At 40.7% G+C, this 17,230-nt stretch overlaps 1 protein-coding gene across 1 annotated transcript; it reads right to left on the reverse strand.

Annotated features, from left to right (window-relative positions):
* Positions 1–342: 342 nt before the first annotated feature.
* On the reverse strand, positions 343–16,943 carry LOC129056667 (protein C-mannosyl-transferase DPY19L1-like). Its single transcript, XM_024249458.3, has 5 exons — positions 16,844–16,943; positions 15,217–15,391; positions 14,346–14,445; positions 13,070–13,195; positions 343–1,303 (listed from the first exon to the last, which is right to left on the reverse strand). The coding sequence occupies exons 1-5, from the start codon at positions 16,907–16,909 to the stop codon at positions 1,147–1,149; spliced, it is 624 nt and encodes a 207-aa protein (XP_024105226.2). The 5' UTR covers positions 16,910–16,943; the 3' UTR covers positions 343–1,146.
* Positions 16,944–17,230: the final 287 nt, after the last annotated feature.

The following is a 17,230-nucleotide window of genomic DNA, read 5'->3' on the forward strand; positions in this document are numbered from 1 at the left end:
TTAAAAGTAAAATATAAAAACTTCATTTATTGTTATTCTTTACGTTTTTGACAGGAAAATTAGTCATGTTTTATTGTATCTTAAGAGTAAAAGAAAAATTACCATGTACTACAGTCTACTGTTCCACTACAAGTGATGTCTACTCAAATATACATTAGTTTTTAGATGCACTATATTTGGGGTTGTTCAAAATAGTTTTTCTTAAAACTATAATTAAACATGAAAAAATTTTAAACTGGTTTAAAGGTATTAAAATGTAAACATTTGAATAATGCTAAAAAATGAGAAAAATACAGTTACCAATAATTTTTTTAAAACCAAGAATAAGTATTTATAAGCAACTAAATGAGTAAACAGTATTTATTTGACAGAAAATGTGGGGAGGAGGAGAAGAGAGCGAGAGAGAGAAAGAGACATGATAATGTCACATGGCTGGAAGTTAAGGGAATTTCTTAACTACAAGGCCCAAGAGTTTGGATTAATAATGGGCAGGAAAAGCTTCATTAACAAGAGAACAGAGAACAAAAAGAGCACAAGGAAGCAAAACAGACAGATAGTTCCACAAAGCAAACGCTCCATGTCTGCCCCATCTACTGAAGAGCACAAGGAAGCAAAACAGACAGATAGTTCCACAGAGCAAACACTCCATGTCTGCCCCATCTACTGTAACTCAAGTTGATGACAGGGGCTGACATGACCAAAGAACTTACAATCATCACTGAAATGTCCAAAAGACAAGAGCAAGAGGCAGAAAAAAGAAGCAAGGGGCATTAATAATTCTTACACTATAAAATCAGCCCCTAGGTAGTCAGAATTGTCCTGTATTTTCAAGTCATCCTTGTCACAACCCATTGTGTTTTCTTTATACAGGTAACTTTGCTCACTTTAGCACAAATATTAAAGTCAAGTACAAGCATATACTCATTTGCATAGCAAATTTTAAAGGTGGCATTGAAATAGTAACCAATTGATAAAGGTGTAAGTCATTTTTATAATTAGAATGACATTCAAATTGACCAAATAAAATGTTTTCTATTTGAAAACAGTTACCTATAAAAGTTTTTGGGATGTGAATAACACATGACTTAGCAAAACATTAAAACCATTACTGATGTAGTTCTCCGTAGGCAGCAGTTCATGTAGCAGTCATTCTTTTACAACTTCTAGGACTTTGTAAACACTGTTCTGGAATACAGTGGTGAAATGAGGTTTGGAATCCTTCACCAAGAGGTTACATAAGGGAGTTTTTCCAGCATTGGCAGGATCTTCTACATCCCAAATTTCAGGCATACTGCAACCAGGCCTAGAAAAATGAATGTACACGTTAAAAATCAATATGCATTATATAACTGCAGAGAAAGCAGAACACTTCTTATATTCCTGACCTCATTTCCTTTTAAATTACTTCAGTTTTTAAACAATCCTGTCATGTAGCTTTCATGTGCGTCCGTGTGAAGAGACCACCAAACAGGCTTTTTGTGAGCAACAAAGCTTTTAATCACCTGGGTGCAGGTGGGCTGAGTCCAAAAAGAGAGTCAGCGAAGGGAGATGGGGTGGGGCCGTTTTATGGGATTTGGGTAGGTAAAGGAAAAAGGGGGGTTGTTCGCTGGCGAGCAGGAGTGGGGATCACAAGGTACTCAGTGGGGGAGCTTTTGAGCCAGGAGGAGCCAGGAGAAGGAATTTCACAAGACAATGTCATCAGTTAAGGCAGGAACAGGCCATTTTCACTTCTTTTGTGGTGGAATGTCATCAGTTAAGGCAGGTACTGGCCATCTGGATGTGTACATGCAGGTCACAGGGGATATGATGGCTTAGTTTGGGCTCAGAGGCCTGACATTCCTGTCTTCTTATATTAATAAGAAAAATAAAACGAAATAGTGGTAAAGTGTTGGGACGGTGAAAATTTTTGGCGATGGTATGGAGAGATAATGGGCAATGTTTCTCAGGGCTGCTTCGAGCGGGATTAGGGGCGGCATGGGAACCTAGAATGGGAGAGATTAAGCTGAAGGAAGATTTTGTGGTAAGGGGTGACATTCTGGGGTTGTTAGAAGAAACATTTGTCATTTAGAATTATTGGTGATGGCCTGGACACAGTTTTGTATGAATTGAAAAACTAAACGGAATAAGAGAAGGAGAAAAACAGGTATTAAAGGATTAAGAATTGGGAGGACCTAGGACATCTAATTAGAGAGTGCCCAAGGAGATTCAGCATAGCTTTGCCAGCAAAGATTATTTATTTACTTTAAGAGTTAAGAGTGGCGGTTTGGGGATAGCACCAGCAGATATCAGCTGTGATGGCTTGGAGAAACAGTGTAAACTGGCTGTGTAAACAAGAGCAGGGCATGTATGAGTAGTTGAGAATGGTGAACAGGAGTATGACTAGACAGAAGACAGTAGGGATGACAAGTTTTTTGGGGCACAGTCCAAGTTGTTCTGGTGTCTGGAATGATACTGGGGCCTAATAAAAAGGAGCACCTATATGGGAGCTTAAATGGGCTGTACTTTGTAGCATTCTGAGGACAGGCCTGAATTATTTATTTACGTATTTATTTATTTTGAGACGGAGTTTCGCTCTGTGGCCCAGGCTGGAGTGCAGTGTCGTGATCTCGGCTCCACTGCAAGCTCCGCCTCCCGGGTTCACGCCATTCTCCTGCCTCAGCCTCCAGAGTAGCTGGGACTACAGGCGCCTGCCACCACGCCCGGCTAATTTTTTCTATTTGTTTAGTAGAGACGGGGTTTCACCATGTTAGCCAGGATGGTCTCGATCTCCTGACCTTGTGATCCGCCCGTCTCGGCCTCCCAAAGTGCTGGGATTACAGGCGTGAGCCACCGCGCCTGGGACAGGCCTGAATTCTGAGAAGGGAAAGTGGTAAAAGTATTGTCTATTCCTTTTTAAGTTGGTGGCTGAGCTTAGTGAGGTGTGTTTTTAAAAGACTTTTAGTCTGTTCTACTTTTCCTGAAGACTGAGGACTGTAAGGGATATAAAGGTTTCACTGAATACTAAGAGTCTGAAAAACTGCTTGGCTGATTTGACTAATAAAGGCTGGTCTGTTATCAGACTGTATAGAGGTAGGAAGGCTAAGCTGAGGAATTATGTCTGACAGAAGGGAAGAAATGACTGTGGTGGCCTTTTCAGACCCTGTAGGAAAGGCCTCTACCTATCTAGTGAAAGTGTCTACTTAGACTAAGAGGTATTTTAGTTTTTGTGACTTGGGGCATGTTGAGTAAAGCTAATTTGCCAGTTCTGGGTGGGGGCAAATCCTTGAGCTTGATGTGTAGGGAAGGGAGGGAGCCTGAATAATCCTTGAGGAGTAGTAGAATAGCAGATGGAACACTGAAAAGTTATTTCCTTGAGGATAGATTTCTACGATGAAAAGGAAATGAGAGGTTTTAAGAAGCGGGCTAGTGGCTTGTGCTATAGCATAGGCTGCCTTTGCTGGTGTGTGGCGATTAGGCCTGGTGGAACTGCCATCAATAAACCAAGTGTGATCAGGGTGAGAAACAGGGAAGAAGGAAATGTGGGGAAATGGGGTGAACGTCAGGTGGATCAGAGAGATGCAGTCATGAGGGTCAGGTGTGGTATCAGGAATAACGTGGGAGGCCAGATTGAAGTCCGGGCCAGGAACAATGGTAATTGTGGGAGACTCAACAAAGAGTGAGTACAGCTGAAGGAGCCAGGGAGCAGAAAGTATATGTGTCAGGTGTGAGGAAGAAAATAGATTTTGGAAATTATGAGAGCTGTAGAGTGTGAGTTGAGCATAGTTTGTGATTTTAAGGGCCTCTAAAAGTATTAGGGTGGCAGCAGCCACTGCACGGAGACATAATGGCCAGCTTAAAACAGTAAGGTCAAGTTGTTTGGACAAAAAGGCTACAGGACGCCATCCTAGTCCTTGTGTAAAAATTCTGACTGCACAGCCCTGCACTTCGGCTGTGTGTAATGAAAAGGGTTGGGATGAGTCAAGGAGAGCTAGTGTGGGGGCAGTCTCTAAAGCTGTCTTCAAGGAATGGAAAGAGGAGTGGGGAAAGGATTTAGGATCTATGGGGTCAGCTAGGTTTCCTTTTGTGAGTTTATAAAATGGTTTTGTCAGGATGGCAAAACCAGGTATCTAAAGTTGAAAGTATCCAACCATGCCTAGGAAGGAAAGGAATTGTTGTTTTGTAGAAGGTGCTGGGGTTTGAGAGATCAGTCGGACATGATCGGCAGGGAGAGCACGTGTGTTTTTATGAGAATTAAGCCGAGATAGGTAACAGATGAGGAAGAAATTTGGGCTTGACTGAAGTAATAGGGGCTGTCTGTGAGGCCTTGCGGCAGTATAGCCCAGGTAATTTGCTGAGCCTGATGGGTGTCAGGGTCAGTCGAAGTGAAAGTGAAGAGAGGCTGGGATGAAGGGTGCAAAGGAATAGTAAAGAAAGCATGTTTGAGATCCGGAACAGAATAATGGGTTGTGGAGGGAGGTATTGAGGATAGAGAGTATATGGGTTGGGCACCACGGGGTGGATAGGCAAAACAATTTGGTTGATAAGGCGCAGATCCTGAACTAACGTGTAAGCCTTGTCTGGTTTTAGGACAGGTAAAATGGGGGAATTGTAAGGGGAGTTTGTAGGCTTTAAAAGGCCATGCTATAGCAGGTGAGTGGTAATGGACTTTAATCCTTTTAAAGCATGCTGTGGGATGGGATATTGGCATTGAGTGGGGTAAGGGTGATTAGGTTTTAATGGGATGGTAAGCGGTGCATGATCGGTCACTAAGGAGGGAGTAGAGGTGTCCTATATTTGTGGGTTAAGGTGGGGAGATACAAGGGGAGGATGTGAAGGAGGCTTTGAACTGGGGGAAAAGGCAGCAATGAGGTATGGCTGTAGCCCAGGAATAGTCAGGGAAGCAGATCATTTAGTTAAAGTGTCTTGGCCTAACAAGGGAACTGGGCAGATGGGGATAATTAAAAAGGAGTGCTTAAAAGAGCATTGTCTAAGTTGGCACCAGAGTTGGGGAGTTTTAAGAGGTTTAGAAGCCTGGCTGTCAATACCCACAACAGTTATGGAGGTAAGGGAAACAGGCCCTTGGAAAGAAGGTAATGTGCAGTGGGTAGCCTCTGTATTGATTAAGAAGGGGACGGACTTACCCTCCACTGTGAGAGTTACCCACAGCATCTGTGATGGTCCTGTAGACTTCCGAGGCGATCGGTCTTCTGAGGTGTCAGTCTTCACCTGCTAAGCCAAGAAGGTCTGGGAAGATGTCAGAGAGCCTTGGGCCAGAGTTCCAGGGTCTCTGGAAGTGGCTGCCAGGTGAGTAGAACAGTCCGATTTTCAGTGGGGCCCTGCACAGATGGGACACAGCTTAGGAAGAATCCCAGGCCGTGGGCATTCCTTGGCCCAGTGGCCAGATTTCCAGCACTTGTAGCAAGCTCCTGGAGGGGGGGAGGAGGTTCTGGAGGAAACCCTGGCAGCTGCGGTTCAGGCGTTTGGAAGTTCTTGTGTGCTGGAGATATGGCTGGGATTTGTCTCACAGTGGAGGCAAGGAATTGCAACTCAGAAATACATTGCTACTTGACTGCCTCCACTTTATTATTGTACACCTTGAAGGTGAGGTTAATTAAATCCTGTTGTGGGGTTTGAGGGCTGGAATTTAATTTTTGGAGTTTTATTTAATGTTGGGAGCAGACTGGGTAATAAAATGTATATTGAGAATAAGATGACCTTTTGACCTTTTAGGGTCTAGGGCTGTAAAGTGTCACAGGGTTGCTGCCAAGCAAGCCATGAACTGGGCTGGGTTTTTTATCTGATGAAAAAGAGCCTAAACACTATCTGATTTGGGATAAAGAAAAAGGAGCATTAACCTTGACTATGCCTTTAGCTCCAGCCACCTTTTTAAGAGGAAATTGCTGGGCAGGTGTGGGAGGGCTAGTTGCGGAACGAAACTGTAAGCCCGACCGGGTGTGAGGAGGGGAGGTGACAAAAGGATTATAGGGTAGGCGAGCGGAGGCCGAGGAAAAATTGGGACCTAGCTCGGCCTGGTGAGGAGCAGCCTGGGGAGGAGGGGAGAGGTCGGATGGGTCTGTAGAAAAGGAAGATTGGAAAGAGGAAAGACTCAGCAACGCTTGGGGTTGGGACTGAGGGGACAGGCAGGAGGGAAAGAAGGAGGATTTGGGACAAGTTGCATTGGGAACAGAGACTAGGGAGGGACCGATGTGTAAAAGTATGCCTGGACGTCAGGCACCTCAGACCGTTTGCCCAATTTACGACAAGGATTATTTAGATCTTGTAGGATGTAAAAATCAAAAGTGCCATTTTCTGTCTATTTGGAACCACTGTCGAGTTTGTATTGGGGTCAAGTGGCATTGCAGAAGAAAATAAGGCATTTAGGTTTTAGGTCAGGTGTGAGTTGAAGAGGTATTAAGTCTTTGAGAACACAGGCTCAGCGAGAAGGAGGAATGGAGGGTGGAAGGTTGCCTATAGTGAAGGAGGCAAGTCCAGAGAAAAGAGAGGGTAGAGACATGGAGAGAAGGGGTGGGAGATGCTTGCCCCCCAGGAAAGTGGAGAAGGGGTAGAGACACGGAGGCAAGGGGTTGAGGGGGTTCTTCCCCCCCCCCCAGAAAAGTGGTACTTGTCGCTAAGGGTGAAAGACAAAGACAGGCATCCCTGCGTGGTCAGACACCTCTGAAACTTGGGTGAATAATCATGTAGGCACCCCCGCGTGATTAAACACCAAGGGAAGACTCTTCCCGATTCCGTGACCGGCGCCGGAGTTTTGGGTTCATGGATAAAACTTGTCACCTTTGTCTCTACCAGAAAACGAAAGGAACTGAAATTAAGGGAGAGATTTAAGTGTGGCGCCAAGATTGAAAGGAGAAAGAGGTTGAGGGATAGTGAGAGAGGTTGGAGAAGAAAGTAAAGAGAGGCTGCTTATCCCATTTAAAATTGGTGAGATGTTCCTTGGGCTGGTCGGTGTGAGGACCTGAGGTTGTAGGTGGATCTTTCTCATGGAGCAAAGAGCAGGAGGACAGGGGATTGACCTCCTAAGGGAGGTCCCCCGATCCGAGTCATGGCACCAAATTTCACTCGCATCCGTGTGAAGAGACCACCAATCAGGCTTTGTGTGAGCAACAAGGCTGTTTATTTCACCTGGGTGCAGGAGAGCTGAGTCCAAAAAGAGAGTCAGCAAAGGGAGATAGGGGTGCGGCCATTTTATAAGATTTTGGTAGGTAAAGGAAAATTACAGTCAAAGGGGGGGTTGTTCTCTGGCAGGCAGGAGTGGGGGTCACAAGGTGCTCAGTGGGGGAAATTTTTGAGCCAGGATGAGCCAGGAGAAGGAATTTCATAAGGTAATGTCATCAGTTAAGGCAAGGACCGGCCATTTGCACTTCTTTTGTGGTGGAATCTCATCAGTTAAGGCAGGAACAGGCCATTTAAATATCACTTCTTTTGTGATTCTTCAGTTACTTCAGGCCATCTGGATGTATAAGTGCAGGTCACAGGGGATATGATGGCTTAGCTTGGGCTCAGAGGCCTGACAATATTGATTTAAAAAATTATAAAGAACAAATATGCTTAGTTCACAGGCAAGTTGCATTAATTGTATAGATGCTCCTCAACTTACAATGGGGTTATGTTCCAATAAACCCATCATATTTTGAAAATGCATTTAATACACCTAATCTACCCAACATCATAGCTTAGCCTAGCCTACCTTAAACATGCTAGGAACACTTGTATTAACTTACAGTTTGACAAAATCATCTAATACAAATGCTGTTTTATAACAAAATGTTGAACACCTCATGTAATTTATTGAATGCTGTACTGAAACTGAAAAACAGAATGGTTGTATGGGTATTTGAAGTATGCTTTCTACTGAATGCATATGGCTTTAACACTCATAAAGTAAAAAAGTCAGTAGGTCAAAACATCTTAAACTGGACAGTCGATATTCTAGAATGAATCTATTTAAAGAAATTCTGGTAGTGTTGGACATATATCTTGGCTAAATACATAATTAAATCTCAAAAGCAATATATATAAAGAATAGAATAAGTAAAATTGGCATCATATGACATTTGCCTAAATAAGTCCTTCAAAATAACAGTACCATTTATTTTAAATCAAGAACAGTTTTATAGATATAACTGTTGGATACTGCTATCTACCTTTTGAGGAATTTTAAAAAACAGAAAAACATATGGGAAAATTACAGAGAATTGACAACTGCTCATGTTTTGTCATAATTGCTTCCCTTTTTATTTTTATTTCTAAATAAGAGAAAAAAAATTCCCAACAAGTCCCTCTTATGTTTAGTAGCAGTCCCTCCCTCACTCTCCACCATGAGGCAAACACTGTAGCAGCGATGTACATCATTTTCCCTTTTTAAATAACATATTTAATTTATAAGTAATCAGTCATTATAAAAGTATCAAAATATAGACCTACATACATTTTAAGAAATGAAAGTCACCATCATCTCCAATAGCATTTCTCAGAGGTGACTTCTATAAACAATCCAGCATATATCCTGCTGGACCTTTTTTAAAAAAAAAAATTATTCCAATAGCTTTTGCAAAACAGGTGGTTTTTGGTTACATGGATAAGTTCTTCAATGGCAGTTACTGAGATTTTGGTGCACCCATCACTAGAGCAGTATCAAGTGTACTCAGTGTGTAGTCTTTTATCCCTCACCCCACTCCTTGCTTCCCCCGAGTCCCCATAGTCCATATCATTCTTACGCTTTGCATTCTGGTAGCTTAGTTCCCATTTATAAGTGAGAACATACAATATTTGCTATCTGCTGGATGTTTTCTTATCCAATGTCAGACACACATACAGACACAGATATCATTATATACATAGATGCTGTGATGGTTAGTATTGAGTGTCAACTTAATTGGATTGAAGGATCAAAGTATTGTTTCTGGGTGTGTCTGTGAGTGTGTTGCCAAGGGAGATTAATGTTTGAGTCAGTGGACTGGGGAGGTCGACCCACCCTCAATCTCTGTGGGTACCATCTAATCAGCTGCCAGCATGGCTAGAATAAAAGCAGGCAAAACAATTTGGAAGGACTAGACTGGCTGAGTCTTCTGGCCTCCATCTTTCTCCTGTGCTAGACACTTCCTGCCCTTGAGTATTGGACTCCAAGTTCTTCAGTTTTTGGACTCTTGGGTCTACATCAGTGGTTTGCCAGGGGACCTTGGGCCTTCAGCCACAGATTGAAGGCTGCACTGTCAGCTTCCCTACTTTTGAGGTTTTGGGACTCGGACTGGCTTCGTTGTTCCTCAGCTTGCAGATGGCCTATTGTGGGGCCTCACTGTGTGTTTGTGTGAGTCCTTAATAAACTCCCTTTCATATATACATCTATCCTATTAATTCTGTTCCTCTGGAAAACCCTGACAGATGCTCTTGAGTTGTTTTTACAAAAATGGAATTATTCTGGGACTCAAAACTGAACAATAAAATGTGGCACTATTTTTCCATCTCAGTGCATAAAGACCTACTCTATTGTTTTTAAAAGCTGCTAGTTCTCATATGTATTATTTAACCAATTCTTTACAGATAGGTATTTTAATTGTTTCCCATTTTGCCATTATAAAGCAATGCAGCTATAAGCAGTCTTGTGCGGTGCTCCCTTCTGCAAGCTAAACCTCTAGAGCATCAGTCCCCAACCTTTTTGGCACCAGGGACTGGTTTTGTGCAAGACAATTTTTCCATGGATTGGAGGGTGGGGGCAATGGTTTTGGGATGAAACTGTTTCACCTCAGATCATCAGGCATTAGATTCTCATAAGGAGTGTGCACCCTAGATCCCTCGCCTGTGGAGTTCACAATAGAGTTCGTGCTCCTATGAGAATCTAATGCTGCCACTGATCTGTCAGGAGCCAGAGCTCAGGCTGTAATGCTTGCTTACCCTCTGCTCACCTCCTGCTGTGAGGCTGGGTTCCTAACAGGCCACAGACCAGTACTGGTCCATGGCTGGGGGCTTGGAGACCCCTGCTCTAGAGGGAACATTATCACTCTGCCAAAGGACTGCACTTTTTTTTTTACCTTCCCTTCATCAAACTATCCCCTAGAAATGTTTTGCCAATGAGTGTTCCCATGAAGAGGGTTCAAGTGCACACTTTTTGCACACCCTTGCTGACACTGGTTTCTATTGACATGGAACACCTATGATCATATGGCTGGGCATGGGTTTTCTACCTTTTAATTTTCTCATAAGCGCCAAGGCTGAACTGTTACAACACTGAGGGCCCATGGTGGCAAAGAGTGAGACACACAGAAAGTAGAGAACAACCCACAGTTTTCCTGAGTTCAACAGCTTTTAGGAAAAAGAGAGGGCAAACAGCTGTCTTGGGGAGCTCTGTTTGCCTTGTGCAACACTATTTAGTGCTCATCTGAGTTTCCCAAGGTTTCCCAGGCCAGCCATCTGCAAATAGCATTAGTGGAAATCTGAATAATTTTCATCTAAATGCATGTATTTTATGTCAACTCTATTATTGGAGTAAAAGAAAGCAGAGAACTGTAGTTAATTAAAAACTAATCTACAACTTGCATGCAAATAGATTTGAGTGTTTATATTTAAACACAGTGTCAAATATTTAAGGAATAATCAAGCCATACAATTAAGCCACTTGTAAATGAGATCATTTAAACATAGTGCTCACCAATTGCCAGGCACAGATTAAGCACTAGATGAATATTGGTCCCTCTTCCCCTTCCTCTCCTAACTGAGTTCCCCATCTGCTTCCCCCATTCCGACATACTTTCACGTCCCAGCAATCTACAGGGGTTTCAGGCTGATCATAACTGAAATGGAAAGTGAAGGCCAAGGAAATAAGGAAGGTCCCAAACCTGGCAGAAAGCTTTGTCAAGAAACTACCTAAACACTAGATAAATATTAGTCATTCTTCACTTTCCTCTCCTATCTGAACTCCCCATTTGCTTCCCTGTCGGGACAGAAAGCACAACTTTTGTTTTGTGTCAAAGTTGAAGCAGAGTGGACCTGTCCAAGGTTTCCTGACAGTGTGTCATCAGCCTGGCTTAGATCTTGTACTAGATGGAAAGTGTTGTTTTAATGAGTGGGGAAAACAGATGAGAGAGTCACTTTCATAGCTTCCTCCCACTCAACTCCTGCTGTGACAGACACAATAAATGGCAAGTCAAGGTCCAGATGGGGAAATCCAGCACACCCTCTTCTGCACCCCAACTCTCAGTCTGAGTGCTCGTAAGTGACCTTAAGTCAGTTCAATGTCTGCTGATTTTGTTTAGTGTGCAAAGTTTATTGCCATACTTCCTGAATTTGCCTTCATATCCCTTCTTGTGTGGGTAAAACAGTGCTCTGCCTACTCTGCAAATAGCATGAACCCGAACATGAGACTGTTAGAGCTATGCAAATCCAGGGAGCTCACCCAACACTCTACAGCACAAACCCTCTGCAACTTTCACATATTCAAACTCTATGCAGGGGTCTAGGAAGAAAAGGAACTCTTGAATTAAGGCTTATTGTTAGCTTGGAGAAAAAAGGTTATGAAAATTATTTTTATGTTCCAGTAACTTACAGTTGTTTCAAGAGAGTGAAGCCCAAAGAAATAAAGAAGATCCCCATTCTGGTAGAAAGCTATGCTAAGAACAGAGTTCTTGCTATGGCAAATGTCAGCCTACCATTCATTTCATATAATTTCCTAATAAGATCATTATGAGATGCTTACAATTTTTCTGTGCTGAATTTATATAACAATGTGAAAGGTGAGTATATGAATTTCATATATATTCACAAACGCTTAAAGCATTTTCTAAATTATTACAAAATAACATTTTCTATAAATCCTGACTGAATTCAAATCACATAGCACATGTTCATAGGAAAATCATTCTATAATCAACAATTATTTTAGTTGCCTTATGAGCAAAGCTGTAGATACTATGTCACAGAACTATTTTTCACTCACGACTCAGTATTTAATAATGTTGTCTTAATACCATATGTGTCATTGAAACATGGTGGGCAAGTATGATCAAGCCACACATACAGCAATCTCTTGAACACTTTTGTTTAGTTACAGAGTAGTAAGAATTTTAAAAATATTATTATTCCATAAAATAGTGTTTATTTCTGATAAAATTGTTCCTGTACTGTGCTCTTCATAAAGTGAATGTTTTGGTACTTTAAAAGCAGGCTACTGTCACCTGCTGTCCAGTCACTTACATGCCACATTTTTAGATAGCTTTAGATTCACATCTGCTTTGAAGATCTGTCACTTGGAGCTATACTCAGCTTAGTAAACATCTCTGTGGAAACAGAAACTTAAAAACTATAAACCCAAGAGAATGTGGGTCACAGTAGAGTTATTTTCCCATTCAAATAAAATGTAAAACACTAGGAAAGAAAAGCTTCATTCTGAGTTGATGCCGACAGGGTATCCCATCCATCGACAGGACATGGTGTAGCACAGAGACCCAGTAAGGATAATGCGGCCCCTGGTGCTCAGCTGCCTGACTTCACCAAAAGAGACTCCCCGTTACTTGGTTTCAGACCCTGGAAGTCTTTTGAAAGAAAACACATCCAACTTTAAATAAAAGTTTCTTTTAAAACATCAAAAGCAAATATGAACAATTTGGGAGATTATCAACTAGTGCCAATAAAATCTCTTTAAGGTAGTATACACATACAAATCACTATTTTAAAAAAAGATATTTATAAAGACTAGAAAAGAAAGTCTCCAAATCATTATCTAAAAAGTTTTTTCAGGCCAGGCGTGGTGGCTCAGGCCTGTAGTCCCAGCACTTCGGGAGGCCAAGGCAGGAGTAGCACTTGAGGCCAGGAGTTTGAGACCAGCCTGGCCAACACGGAAAACCCCATCTCCACTAAAAATACAAAAATTAAGCGGAGGTTGCAGTGAGCCCAGATCATGCCAGTGCACTCCAGCCTGGGCGACAGAGTGAGAGCCTGTTTAAAAAAAAAAAAAAAAAAAGTTTTTCCATGTATACTTTATTTTATATACACACCCCCACTACCAGCAAAGCATGTGCCATGTGCTTGAATTAACCTTCATGTCTTATGATTATAAAATGTTAACTGTGTTGATACTCACTTGGATCTTCTTACACACCATGACTCTTCTAGAATGTAATAGTTCACTTTTAACTTTATCAGTTCTCGCTTCACTTCTTTGGCTGCTTTCCGACTATACATTGAGTATACTATTTTCGTTCTGGCTCTTTAAAGAAAAATAATTGGGCACAAAATTGTCAAGATTAAAATGATACAATAACACATTTGGAAGAAAGTACTGAATTAGACTAGAAGACGATGAAGAAGAATCCAGTCAGGAGGAAATTCCCCATGGAAGTTCCCGCTAAGAGGCATCAGTGAGGTCAAAAGCAGAAGGCAGGAGGACAAGTTGTGGAAGAAGAGGGTGACCTTTAACACACCCCTACATTTCCAAACTTGGCCTCTTTGTGTTTGTTCTCTTATTTATTTGTCTTAAATTCTTCACTACTCTATCACATGTAAGAGTAAGGTACCCTGTGTGTGAACAGGGATGAACTACAACAAACACAACTACAGGACTACTCTGAAGCTGCAACAGTCCCAACTTTGATATCAACAATAATTCACATTAAATAGTTCTTCATTTTATTTCTAGATTTTAGAAATACTAAACTTATTTAACAAAATTGGTCTGGAAATTAGCTTGATGAGATTGATTTTTTAATGAAAAATCTTATTTGTAAATGTACATGCCATTGTTATTCAAAAGAAGATGCTAATAAGATTCACCTAATCACTTATAAAATGAATAGCTTCACCTGCCTTAGAAACTGCATGAAAAATTTAATCTTTAAAAAAAATAATTTAGACAACACATCTCTAAATTATTTTTTGAAGTCTCAAAAAAATCTAAAAAAAGAAAACACCCAAGATCATTCTAACAGGCTATACTGGTGAAAACCAGAATAAACTCCTCTTTGAATGGGATTCTATTTCAAATGACTTTTCCAAACTCAAGAAAAATCACCTATGAGAAAACCTTAATAAACATTCTAAGCTAAACTCTTCAGGGAGTTACAGGATGAAAAGGACTTGGACGTTTTAGAGCCCTGTTAACCTGTGGGAAAGTGCTATAGTATGACTTCTTTTTTCTGCCTGGCAGAGAAGATAGCCCCCAAAGTTGTCGCTTTCCTGCCCTGTGAAGACTTGAAGGATTTATTTAGAGCTTAGCAGTCTTATTTCAGCCTTCTGCTCCCCGACTTGATAAACCTCAGTTCATCATATCCTTTTGGAACATTCCTCATTACTTTGCTGGTGTCTTCCACTCACTGTTTGCATGGAAGGTTTGTTTTGGTGATGTGAGACTGTGCACTGACCTCGAGCCTGCGTCTTCATAATGTGGATGATTCACAATGGGCTGAAGCGCAGAGAGCTTAACACTTGCCATCGTGGGCATGGCACCCGCAAACACTGCATCTGGAAGGCAAGAGGAAAGTCTCAGGAAGACACTCAGTGAGGGTGAGAAGGGGTCTCCTTCAAGTGTAAATCAATTATTTCACAGGTAACAGAGCAGAGACCCAGCAGGTTCATGACTTCAAGATTCAATGGCAGAACTAGAATGAAGTCAGATGGCTGATAAAGTAGCAGTTAGCAGCCAGGCCTGGGTAAACTATTTTCCTTGGAAAATAGAGCTTCATCATCTCATCATTAAAGATTTCTTTATTTCTTTAAAGAAAAATCTTAGAAATTTTTCCTGAATCTAGAAAAGAAGTATCAAATGGACTAGGAAAGCTTCACAGTAACAAGGAGTTCTGGAAGATGATTTAGTATTCAATCATTTGATACTCAGATGACAACAAAGTCCCCCTTTCCACACATGAATAAAATGTCACATTCCATGAGTTTATTTCAAGAAGGAATGTGAAGGACTAATATTAAAAATTCATTAAGAAAATAAGCACAGTAAAAATTATTTTAAATGTGGCATTTATGACTGTGAATATATTTTGAAAAAATTAAAATCTATAAAAAGTGGTAGAATAAATTACTAAGAACATATGTATAACATTTCCCCTGCAAACCACTTAAACAGGATTGATGTCTCCTTTGTTTTAGATATTCTAAAAGCAACATTGCTTAGAAAGAGTAAGATCAGTGGAAGTAACTAGGGTTTAAGAGTTTGCAGTGGTATATACAATTGTGGGAAAAACAGCTAAATAATATGACTCTTTTTTTCTTTTTTTTAACCTGGTTTAGTACTATATTTAATCCATTCTATAAGTTCTTCTTGGGGCAAATTGCTGAACTCCCCTACAATATTCCACTGGGTTTGCAGATTTGCTGAACCTTGTATTGACATTGCTGCTAATATAGCAAAAACAACAGCACCAGGATGTACTTTGCAAAAGACCCATCCAAATAGCTGAAACCAAATTAAGAATACATCGGTAATTGTTAGTATAAAGTAGTATGCATCTGTTATGCAAAACTTCTTCCTGGAGAAGCACGTGGCCTCTGCTAGAGTCCCAAATAAAGGATTAATTATCCTAAAGAAAAAGCCCCAAAATAATAATCTTTGGGATCAAAAGAATTCTACCATCAGCCTCATATAAGTGGAACACAATGTAGGAAGCTCTTTTCTCAACCTGCTTTCTCTACTCCCAGATTCAAGTAAAGCCACAATCACCTATGCAATTTACAAGGCCCAATGCAAAACAAAAATGTGGGGTCTCTTGTTAAAAAATTATTAAGACGTTCAAAACAGCACCAGTGAACATTCAACCAAGTTCAGGGTCCTTCCAAATGCGAGGTCCTGTGTGACCAGCAGGAACCCCACACTTGCAAAACCTGCCCTGGGTGACACTTTCTATTGGGTTGGTGCAAAAGTAATTGCGGGTTTTGCTATTTTTTTAGTGACAAAACCTGCAATTACTTTTGCATCAACCTATATCATCAGTCATGCTGTGGGATAAGACTCAAGATTAAAGGCTTCCAACCAGCCTCCTTTCCTGTGCCAGCCTGAAGGGGTCAGAAAGATGGAAAGTAGTGCCTTTCTAAGATAATACAACATTCTGATTGGGAACCTCAAGGCTGGCTAATTTTTTCCACATCCAAATAGTCCACACTCCATAACAACACTTTGCTCTCTTGATCTTTCTCTACATGTCTACAGAGCTAGATTTCAAGTTTCTTGAGGGCTTATAAACACTGGCTTTTGACTTTTCTGTCCACTGCTCTCTCCTCCATCCCTAGAGTGCACAGTGTAGGTGCTTAGTGACTATCTGCTACGTTTAAGGGAGGTGCTGCTGTTGTACCTAGGCTGGTTGACTGATGGAAAGGTGACACTATGGAGAAGCATAAATCTGTGAATACAGAACAAGGAGGCAGTTATCCAGGAAAAATAAGCAGCAAACCACCAAGGAAGGTTTAAACTAAATTTTAAAAAGCACAAGTCAAGAATTTGCACACAAATGTGCACCAAATAAAAAAAAAAAGTAAGTTTGATACTAAAAAAAGAACATATAATTTTCAAGCACTTATAACTTGAAATTGTTAGAATTCTTTGTGATATGAATATCAAAACAAAAAAAGTTATTATTTGTACAATTAAGCTCTGCTTTCTATCAGCACCTGCAGTAATCACTCATGAACTCAGTCTGTACTAAATTGGTGTTTGTTGTACACCAACAACTATTTTAAATCTTTAGAAAGATAGAAAATGATCAGCTTTGGCCCTTACCCTTTAAGAAAGATAAGTACAAAACCATGAAGAGCTTTAACTATAATCACTTAAAAGATTTTGTAATTCATTATTTTAGAGCCACTCAATAATAAAGGCTAAAATTATTATAGTAGCTATACTCCAACATGTTACCTCTCTTGAGCAGATCAGTGATTCCATAACACACATGTGTGGTGTCAAGAAGAGTTTTAGTCTCATAATTAAAATACCAAGGGCTGTATATGCTAACAATTGCAATGCATGATAAACCAACTGAAAGAAGAAAATATTTTTTACTCCTATTGTTTGTGAAGTTTAAGAATACAAAGCTGGCAATATGCACAAAGGGGTATGTTCTCCTTAGTAACAAAAAATACTACTACTTTGGTTTCTGAAATTTCTAAAACAATTCTTAAAATTCACTTTCAAACCGTTCCATTTTAGTGGAAGGCTAAAATTATAAAGTCAGTAAGGCAAGTGTTTCTGTGATTCTCAGAGTCAAACCTGTGGTTAATAAAGCCCACATTTTTGAATCTACCT

Source organism: Pongo abelii, chromosome 6 (genome assembly GCF_028885655.2).
Source record: "Pongo abelii isolate AG06213 chromosome 6, NHGRI_mPonAbe1-v2.0_pri, whole genome shotgun sequence".
Classification (NCBI taxonomy): domain Eukaryota; kingdom Metazoa; phylum Chordata; class Mammalia; order Primates; family Hominidae; genus Pongo; species Pongo abelii.

Coding starts and splice junctions, on each gene's coding strand:
- LOC129056667 (XM_024249458.3), bottom strand. CDS start 16,909: ATGAGACTAAAACTCTTCTTGACACCACACATGTGTGTTATGGAATCA. Junction 15,392..16,843: donor CACTGATCTGCTCAAGAGAG/GTAACATGTTGG, acceptor ATTTGGTTTCAG/CTATTTGGATGGGTCTTTTG. Junction 13,196..14,345: donor TATGAAGACGCAGGCTCGAG/GTCAGTGCACAG, acceptor TTTTCTTTAAAG/AGCCAGAACGAAAATAGTAT.